Source organism: Cicer arietinum, chromosome 7 (genome assembly GCF_000331145.2).
Source record: "Cicer arietinum cultivar CDC Frontier isolate Library 1 chromosome 7, Cicar.CDCFrontier_v2.0, whole genome shotgun sequence".
Classification (NCBI taxonomy): domain Eukaryota; kingdom Viridiplantae; phylum Streptophyta; class Magnoliopsida; order Fabales; family Fabaceae; genus Cicer; species Cicer arietinum.
In genome coordinates this window covers 3,344,247-3,354,901 of record NC_021166.2, presented here as the reverse complement: position 1 = coordinate 3,354,901, position 10,655 = coordinate 3,344,247, and the positions used below count along the sequence as shown (strand labels likewise).

At 29.6% G+C, this 10,655-nt stretch overlaps 1 protein-coding gene across 7 annotated transcripts; it reads right to left on the bottom strand.

Moving 5' to 3' along the window:
• Positions 1 to 52: 52 nt before the first annotated feature.
• Positions 53 to 5,727, bottom strand: LOC101512673 (protein trichome birefringence-like 16). 7 transcript variants are annotated; one of them, XM_027336792.2, is made up of 7 exons: positions 5,459 to 5,727; positions 5,196 to 5,293; positions 4,625 to 4,776; positions 3,042 to 3,254; positions 2,535 to 2,768; positions 1,925 to 2,120; positions 53 to 1,509 (listed from the first exon to the last, which is right to left on the bottom strand). In XM_027336792.2, exons 2-7 carry the CDS (start codon positions 5,201 to 5,203, stop codon positions 681 to 683), a joined length of 1,632 nt encoding a protein of 543 aa, XP_027192593.1. In that variant the 5' UTR covers positions 5,204 to 5,293; positions 5,459 to 5,727; the 3' UTR covers positions 53 to 680. The 7 variants fall into 7 exon arrangements, with proteins under 7 accessions (XP_027192593.1, XP_073219416.1, XP_073219417.1 ...); XM_073363315.1 differs by lacking the exon at positions 5,196 to 5,293 and adding an exon at positions 5,020 to 5,062; XM_073363316.1 differs by lacking the exon at positions 5,196 to 5,293 and adding an exon at positions 5,020 to 5,058.
• Positions 5,728 to 10,655: the final 4,928 nt, after the last annotated feature.

The following is a 10,655-nucleotide window of genomic DNA, read 5'->3' as shown; positions in this document are numbered from 1 at the left end:
AAAACATATTAAATAACACACAAACTAACATAATATTATAACTATTGCAACAAACAAAGAAACGCCACTAATAATATTATCACTGGTGAACCGTAGAAGACAATATTCAACATCACATGTATCAAAGTACCCTTTGGCTTCTCTATAATCTGTATCTATAATCTACAATAAAATCTGAGACTAAAAACACACTATTCTCTTCCAACCCCCTCCTCCCAGAAAAAGAAGAAAACAAAATTAAAAGAAGAGAGAGCACCAGCATCTTGTCCTATTGATTTAAACCTCCAGAAAAAGGCTAAGAATTCACTTCAGTAATAATCTTCCAGTGCTCCTCTCCTTCAGCTTTGACTATCAACCTTACTTTTTCTGTTGAGAACTCACAAATATATAGAAAGAAACTAATGTACATGTCACATAAGTTATATTTAAAAACTCAACTTTGTGTAGTCAAATAAATTTTTAAGGCAGGGTGAAATAGCTAGTCTGCGCATGCTAGATCTTCCAGTATCTTCACCGAATCATCTCAATAGTTTAAACTCGTGACATATTATAGCCGAACCCCATGACTGCATCCTCTGCAAAATGAAGATTTTAAAAGTGGGTGATCTTATCCTAGCCAAGTAATGGCTGTCACCTTTTCATGGCCAACCAAATACTCTCCTAAAACCATGATAAGCAAACTAAATTTGAGCAAAGAGTAATTCATTCCATGTATCAGGAACACCTGGCAAACACCAGTGTAAGCAATCCTGCACACCAGGCTTTGCTGTTAAACTGTACCGTGATATATGACCCTCATCCCTAAGCTGAGAAAGAGATGTTATGTCCAAGAGCTTCACCCGTGTTCCCTTCACCGCACTTGCAGCAACTTGATCGCTGGACTCTTCTTCCAGTATTTCTTTTCCTACTGACATTGGTTTAGTGTTGTCACAACTGCCTCCCGTGTTCCATTCCCCACCAAAAAAATGCCTAGGAGAAATGGTCCGAAAAAATACCTTCAAACCTGGATATTTTGGAAGCTGTGAGTCCACCCAACTTACAACACTGCGAATTGTAAGATTCTTGGCAGCCCAAATCACTGCTATCTTCCTATCAGTATTTGGCCTGCCACCAACATGCATTACCCATCGATTGGCATTAAGTTTTCCTCGATTCCAATGATGACCAGTGTTGAGAACTACGACATTGAACCTGTGCAAAAATTGACGGAGGAATGCTGGGGGACGATCAAGGTGCATTGCATAATCTGTGTTTGGGTTATTTACATCAATAGGTTCAACATCACATAAGCTTGCCGACCAGTAGTACAGAATGGTACTGTTCGTGTTTTTAAAGCGGTATGCCCACCCACTAGGACGGGCAGAGCCCTCAGCTACAACCAATCCATACTCCTTACCCACATCTTCAACATCATTCGTTTCCTTACCGCCAGTTAACATGCACATTAAAGACTGGTACTGCTGTCGGCCTAATGAGTCTCCAACAAAAGCTAGAGTTTTGTCTTGCATCCTGAATACACCAAGATTAACAACTGATTATGCATTCATTTGTTTTTTCCAGTTGAACCAAAAAATGTGGGCTGACAAAAACAATAAATATAGGTGGGAAAGTTGGAGCTGTTAATCTAAATCAGAGGAAGATCATAAATGCAAAGGAATCTCCAAAAGCATCAATCGTACTACACAAACTAAAATAGACTAAATTAAGTAAGCTGACAATATCATGCTAACACATGCCCAAATGTAGCTGACCCACCCTCTTTCAAGTGAATTGATGAGCAGCTTGTGCCTCAATCATTTCATATGAGCTTATGGGCCAAAGGAATTAAAAAAATCACAATGTTTAGCATAAAATCACTGAAATGTTGCTAAGGACAATCACACACAAGTCCAATCTATTTGCATGGATCAAGAGAATGAAATACCTTCTCAAGAATTTAGAACCTTCAAACTCCTCCATTTGACAATCTTTTGGTTGCCATCGAAGCTTCTCATATGCAAAATCAGTACGTTGCATCAAGCGGCAAGCCCACATCCCAGAGAGCCATTGTTTGCAATCAAAACCTGAATACAAAGGCCGATTGTTGTCTGGGACCCATTTTCCTTTTGCATAGTTACAGGCTGGAGAAAGAATCAACAAGAGAACATCCACTTGTTAACCGCACTCACAAATATACTGTTCATTAGTCTAACTTTATGATAATTATAGAAGGTTTCAAGGTATCTTCAGAAGTATAAAAGAAAAATAGTTTCCTAAAAGAAATAGGAAATGCACTTCAGTAGAAAGCTCATTATTAGAAAATAAGTTGAACAACATTTATCAATTTTCCTTGACCTATAATGTTCAAGGATTCTTTAGAAACAATAATAAAAATCGGTTTCTTATATAAATTCAGAGATATTCTTTGAAAAGCAGCTCAATTTTATAGAGCGGGTTGAAAAGCATGCATGATGCATCAACTTGTTTCCATCTCATTCAAAAGATAGTAAACTTTTCAATAGAGTTTCATGGATGATAAGCAAAACGACTAGTACCTTTATTTTCTGTGGCATTATTCCAATTTTCTTTTCCAATAATTGAAGAGCTTTTTAGTGGAGTGTTCATGATAAGATCAGGTTTTTTTTGTTTGGAATTTTTCTTCCCCTTAGCTTCATTACTTTTAGCCTCAGATGTTGTTAGGCTGGAAGAAATTTGTACACCATGGCTTTTCCCAGCTTCCAAAATTCTTTCGTGTTTCTCTTCTTCATCTGGCACATTTGAAAGGATTTCTACATCATCACAATGAAAGAAAAATTTATTCCCCAAGAAGATAGCATGAGATAGATATTAATAGAGAAAGGAAAACCACATGGTAAGAGGGCTTTATTGCTAAAAGAACGATAACATGTCCTGGAATATGATGTATTTTAGAAGAAGTTGTCTACAACTAACATTATTTTTAATTTAATTTAACCCTACCAACTTACTTTAACAGTGCTTCAAAGAGAATTACAATTACAATCAACAATCATAGAGGTTAACGAAAGCAACATCTTACTTACGTTCTGTATCTGAAGTAGTTCCTGTATCACTTTCGCCCATGCTCTCTCCAGAAGAGCTTTGTGCAGAAATTGTCTGAGATGTAAAATCAAGATCCTGTTCTTCTACCTCATCGGCGATCTTTTTCTTTGGCATCGATGATTCATGTTCAGTCACATGTATATGTGGATCTGGTGCTGGTAGTACCTTCACTGAAGAACTACTAGCTAAATGATCTGCAAACATGTGAACATGGTGTAGAAAGGACTGAGAATAATGCAAACATTAGTTAGCATAAACTTCTAAATCTTGGTTGCAAGAAGATAAGCCAATAATTAATAATAATTGTTGATTGTAATTGTAATTCTCTTCGAAGAACTGTTGCAGGAGAATTCATCACGCACCCATGTGCACAGTGTTTAGCACAAGTTCTTTGCGTACATGCAAACCACGTGCCGCCGCCCAGTTGTCATTGTCTTCCCTCCCGATCTCATTTGACTCATTATTACCTTCTCATTCTGCTCTGGATCAATTTGACCACATTCGCTGCTCGTGATTGGAAGGTTTGGTCTGCCCTAGGTTGATTTTTTAGGGCTACAATTTATTTGTATTTTGCCCTTGTTTCTTCCATAGCTGAGGCTCCGAGTCTGAAGCCTCAAAGAAAAGTTAATTTTCCTTTGCTTTTTCTAGGCCACTACCTCAAAGGTTGAATGGTAAAAAAATTTAGATAGGTAGAATGTTGTTGAAGTAAGGTTCTTATGTTAAGACCTTCCAGAACATCTCATTAAGAAGGGTGATGATATCGATGTTTGTGAAGAGATGAGTGGAAGAAGGCTAACCACCAGCTTGTATCTCTGTTAATGCATTCTATCATGTTGATTGGAATTATGATTAGAACCATTCTTTCTCTAATATTTTGATATTTGTGCTTGAGATAATTGAATATTTTATTAAGATGTCCAATGTGCATATTCTGCTGTAAATAATAAGTTAAATGCAGAAATGGTTTGAGTTTTATTTTTTTTCACTATACAATCAAGGGATTTAGTTATACCTACTTTATTATGAAATAAACATAATGACAGTCAATCTCTCCTAGCCATTCAGAGCAATTCAAGTATATCTCTCTGAATGCAAGTTGATATTAGAGTTCACATCCTACAAAGCAGATAAAACCCAAAATTGTCTGTCAAACATCAACTTTTGGACGTCCACACTAGATTCGGAGACCTTCAAATCACATTTTAAAATTTGGGCTTGGGCTAGGCCTAACTTGCTCCAAAAGCTTGCTCATGAGGTGGGGAATGTCGAAGCCTTATAAGGACTACTTCGGCCCTATCTCTTGTCGGTGTGGGATCCCAACAATACCAATATGATTGGAAACACAAAAGCAGGTTGGAAAGGTGAGATGAAGGGTACAAATATCACCACACAGGTGAAAAGAATATGTCAGACAGTTATTTCGGTCTGTAAGCATTAACTTTTTAGAACCATAACAGCAATATACATACTTTTACCTTCATAAAACAAATAGAAAATATACTTCTCAAATTGATAGAATATCATGTCGGTATAAAAGAAAACAATTATACAAATAGATGTATACCAGAAGACAGCTGCAGTGGTGTTTGGGGAGGAAGAAAGGCAGTAAGACCGGGTGTTTTCTCCCATGACCATAAAATGATAGTTGCACACATGAGAACAATGGAAATAAGAGAAATTTCTTTACCCTTTAATCCATTAAACCCTGCCTTCATCCTGCATAAACATAATAAAACTATAAATAAAAAAGGGCTAGCTCTCAAGTCTCATCTTTCGGAAAGAGTAGAATCTCAAAATTAAACATTGTTCTAACAAGAAAAACCACAAATTTTGATTGTTAGTAAAAAGATGCACAATAACAAATAACACACATAACACATTCTAAATTAAAGATACAACAACAATCATTAATTTGAAAGTTTAACCTTAATCATATGTATTTTTATCAGTTTAAACAACCTTATCAGTAGATAGTTTTCCATTCATTGCCCTCCTTTCCTTCCTTGCAAAAAAATTTACTTCAGTTATAAGTTCTAACACATCATTGAGGAACCAATCCAATCCAAATCAACACTCTAACTCTTTCTTAATTCTAATATGTATCATTCACCCTTTCAATTGTGAATATCACATACCTCACCATGATCTATGTCCTGCGCTTACTTCATATTTATCAGAAACACACAAAATTATTTTATGTTGAGTTCAACAATTAGTGGCATCAAAACAGAACCTGGACAATTACAATTCGTAATCAAACCATGACACATGCATAAAAACCCTCTATAATAATAATATAAAAATGATAATAAAGTTCATGAGCTATCTTACTACAAACATGCATAATAAATTAAGAATGGATCTGGGAGGTTGATAGAGATGGAAATAAGAAATTTACCTGTTTCGGATGAAAAAAACAAAGAAAGAAAACTTCAATTTGAAACTTTGCTGAATCTTCAAAAAAATAATATTAGATGCAAAAAGAGGGAAGAATGTGGTGAAGTTTAAAGAATTTGGGGGTGAATGTTGGAGAAGAGAGGAAAACACGAAACTGTGAATAAATCGGATTACAGAGAACAACGAGGATCGCGGCCAACGCTTCACGACGCGAAACACAAAACCTGATTTATTTTATTTCTTTCTTTGTTTAAATAACTAATTTAATTATGCGATTCCTTCCCTAGATTTGACTCATTGGACTCAAATTAACTTTTTCTCGGTTGCTTGTTTTTTTTTTATAATAATCAATGTTCTTTATTATGACTATAATAATGATTATAAAAGTCTACCCTATCTCTTGTCACATAATAATCATTTTTTAACTAAAATTTTTTATTTTAACTTCAGTTTCTAGTTTATAATTTAATTTAAACGAACACTAATTAAAGGAGTTTGTGATGCAATTTAAATCGATTTTGAAAAAAAAATTATCTGATATTATTCAAAGATAAAATAATATGAAATTCAGTTGGATTTGGATGAGATATTTGAACAAAAATCCAACCAAATTCTATTACAAATAGTTTAATTTGAATTAATTTTTTATATTTAAATTATTATTGTAAAAAATATTAATAATAGTAAAATATGATAAGATAGAAATTTCATTCGATTTTAAAATATATTATACTAAAATTTAATATTATGAAACAAAAACTATTGATTATATTTTAAATATATAAATTAAAAGAAAAAAATTATTAAATTAAACTGATATATATTATTAAGAAAAAAACTAAAAATCAACAAATAATATATAAATATAATATTTCATAATAATGAAAAATAAATCATATTAAAAAAATTGTATCTAGTTTTGGTTTAGTTAAATTTGATTATAAAAAAAATAAATAAAAAGAACTTAAAATTTGATTTAATCCGTATGGTTTTCACAAAATATCACTCAATAATATTTGTATGATTTATGGTTTTTTTTTTTAATCATTTTGCAATTTTATTTTGGATTGGTGCCTATCTTAAGTTTTATATTTATAATAAAAGATTTTCCTTATGCTTTTAGACATTTTTTTTATTCATTTATGCTTATGAATATTATTTTATGAGTGTGTTTGGATAAGAGAATTTTTAGAGAGAATATAATTTTTTAAAGGAATTTAAATTCTTTAATGAAATTTACGTTGCTTAGATAATAAATCTGAAGAATTTTCACTGATAATGAAATTTTTTAAGATTTATTTTTAAAAACTAAATTTAGAAAGTTTTAAATATTAACTAAAAATTAAGAATTTCAATTTTCTTCTTTATTCGTAATATATAAATCATGAAATGGTCATCGTAAAAATTTTAAATATAACTCAATATGTTTCAAAAATTGTATATTGGTTTGTATATTTTTTTGTAAAAAAATAAAAATAAAAATAAAAACAAAAACAAATTGATCCTTAAAAAATTTTAAATATTGTAAATTTGTCTCTAAAAGTCTGTAAGATGGTCCTTCAAATTTTCAAAAATTTCAATTTAAATTTCATTGTTGCCTCTAAAATTTTTTAATTTATAAAATAATTCAACTTTAAATAAGTTATTGTTCAATCTAAACAAATAAATGAATAAACAAAAAGAACGCATTAGAATTACTTAAACAAATTCGATTACTCAATCCAAACAAATATATCTTAAAGGCAACATAATCTGCATAAATGGTTGAACTTTTCACTTACTTACTTCAATGTCCTTAGATTCTATAATTCTATTATAAATCTTCAAGAATTGAAAGAAAAAAAAAAAACCTTCCAAAAGTTAAATATTAAATTATAACTTTACTTCTATTCTTTGGATAGATAGAATGAGCTATTATAACTTTACCCGTGTGTTTGTGTATTGTGTTTTGAATCGGTTTGTCTATTGATTGCTGCAACCATAGTTGGTTCTAATTTTGTTAAGATCGGGTTCAACTGGATGTGGTTCAAATGGTTCAATTTTTTAAAATTTATTTGTTTATTTATAATCATTATGTTTAATCGTAGTTCAACTAATTAAACTATTTGAATTATGACCAGTAGATCTATTGCTTTGATCTTTGATCTAGTTTTTAATACTATAGTTGTCTTGTCTGCGATTACGACATTATGTTCTAGCACCCATGTTTCTGTAGGAAAACAGCTCCTCTTTTTTGTTATAAAGTTCACTTTGATTGCATTCAGTGTAATCATGTGCTCTACCTCGAGGCCAATGTCTAAAGTATTATTTTGTCTTGTCACAAAATCAGAACTCTCATTTACAACATTTTTTGTATTAGTAAATAGATGTTTAAGTTCTCCCAGACGAAGCTACAAATAAGTATATTTTTAGTCATTTTGTTATCTTTTATATTCTTTATCAATAATTTCTATTGGATGATTCATATTTGCCATATCTATCCCAAAGGAAATTTTTGAGTCGATGTCCTTGATCGTTTAGGCCACTGTGATTCTTCATTGTAGATGATTCTCCGTCTCTTTTGTGTTTCTTTTGTACTTTGATGTAATCAGATATAGCAGTCCATCTTGTTCTTTAACTTTTGACAATTCTTACAATGACAATTATATGAACTAAATCAATTTTTGAAGAAAATGCATCAAAATATATTTAATAATTCTTTAAAAAACTTTTATTTTAAATTTAAAAAAGGTTTGCAATTTAAATGGCTAAATTATACTCTTACTCTCTTAACTTACAAATTGTGGTGACTATTTTTTTCTTCTTTCCATTTTGGCTATTAACTAACAAATATTAGATATTTTAATCTTTTAATTAAGTTATAATTATTACACATTTTGGTCTAATAACTTAAAAATATTAGTCACGCTCAAAGGAGTCAAAGTATGTAATGATTATAACTTAAGAGACTAAAGTGTCAATGTTTGTAACTCAAGAGAATAAAATATATAAAAAAATTGATGAAACCAAAACAATTTTTACGGATTAAAATTAAGAATTAAATTTATATATACGGAGAGTATAAAAAAAGTTTACACTGTCACATAATCACAACTGTCGGATCATTATAAATATTTAACTTTTATCATAATTATTTTAAAAATTACAACTATGAATAATTGTGATTCGATGACAATATAAAATTTTTTATACTAAAATGCATAGCAATTAAACTCTAAAATAAATTATAAAAATGTATTAAGCAAATTTAATATTTTAGTTGGTATCACTCCATGATGTTGAATCTAATTTAATAATTTTTAGGCTCTATCTTTAGGAAAAATAACCAATTTATCTTAATCTAAGGTCTTATTTTGTTCCTCTTCTCTTAATAACTCGCTATTCACTTGGAAAAGTTAACTCGGTGGACAATCATATTTCATTATATCCAAGCATCAATTCTTCTCAATTCATTGTACTACTATCTAGATGACCAATTTATTTGTATATATATGCTTTATGGATATCTAAATTCAGTGGCATATCTTAAACTAAAATATTAGGGTGGTTAACTTTTTTAAATTTTAATAAAAAAATAGAAAATATATAATATTATAATGTATATAATAATTTTAAGTTGTAAATTTATAAAAAAAAATATTGGAGAGAGGTAGTAAATTAAATTTTGATTGATATTTTCAATAATTAAAAATTAGTTAAAATTTAGGTTGGTAAATTTATTTTATTTTATTATTATAGTAGTTATTTATATAATTTTTTTTAATAAATTATTCCCTCCAGTTTTTTTTTTATAATATATATCTAGATTATAATTTGGTCTACCAAATTGATGTATTTGATTCATGTAATCTTAAATATTTTAGAGGCTTTATCATAATCTTAAAAAATTTGAGTCTAATAAAAAATGCAATTTTAATAATTAATTTTAGTCTATATACACATATCAATGTAATGATGCATGTTGTTGGTGTAATAAGAAAAATATGCACATATAACATGTCATCTTAACACATTAGACTCAAACATACATCTCGACAACAATAACCTAACAACCACAATTAAACTCATAAAATACACTTATTATGGAACTCAAAATTACAACATACACCACAATATTTATATCGATTATCATATCTATTAACATATGTTATGTTTAATCAAAAAAAATATATCAGGTTTAGTTGGAATTCATCATAATTAGCATATATCAAACCATACAAATCACAATTATCTCATAAACTTATATAATTTAGTTTTCATAACTTTTTCATAATTAATAATTATTTCTTTTTTAAATCTAATATATATATATATTTTTCTTATAAATTTTAACTATTTTCATACCTTCAATTAAATTTATATGCTATATATCAAATCACGTTTAGAGATTACCGTACTATAATGATCCATTCGAATATATATCGTAAATATAAGAAGAGATTACCTAACTATAATGATCCATCCAAATATAGCGTGAATATAAAAGAAAGATACAAATATTGAACAAATTATAAATTAGATGTCATTTATCAATATTATAAAAAAAATGTTATTTAAAAAAAAAAATTAATGACTTTAAGGTGGCCACGGCTACCTATCTTCCAATTAAACTAACAATTAAGGATCATGCGTTTACTTGTTTGAATTTGTTTTATTATGATTATTATCTATTTTTGTTTGTACACCAATCCAAAAAATTAGAAGTAGGTTGTCTTAAAAAAAGTGAACCAAAAAGAAAGAGCCATGATGAGAAAGAAAATCAGAATGATGGATCGAGTACCAATGTAGAATAACACCCAAAAAAACACTGCTTTAAACTAATAATTAACAAAGTCACGGTTGGTTAACATAGGACAAGAGAATCTCATCATCATACTAGTATGTGCTTACTTCTACATTTCACAAAACACAAGACAATTTTTATCCTTGGACAGTGCATCACCCTTGATTTAGGACAAATGGGATGTCCGATATATGTAACTTTAGATCATGTCTATGTGGTGTGGTCTTGGCTGCATGAATTACGATGTTAATTTTTATTTGAATAAATATATTTTTTTTTAATTTTTGATTATAGGTAGAAGTTAGATGAGATTAGATCTGAAAATGTTTATAAACAGCTGATAGTTTCGTAAAATTCTATTAAATTTAACACAAATTTTAACATAATATTATAGTTAAATTAAAAAAACAATTAA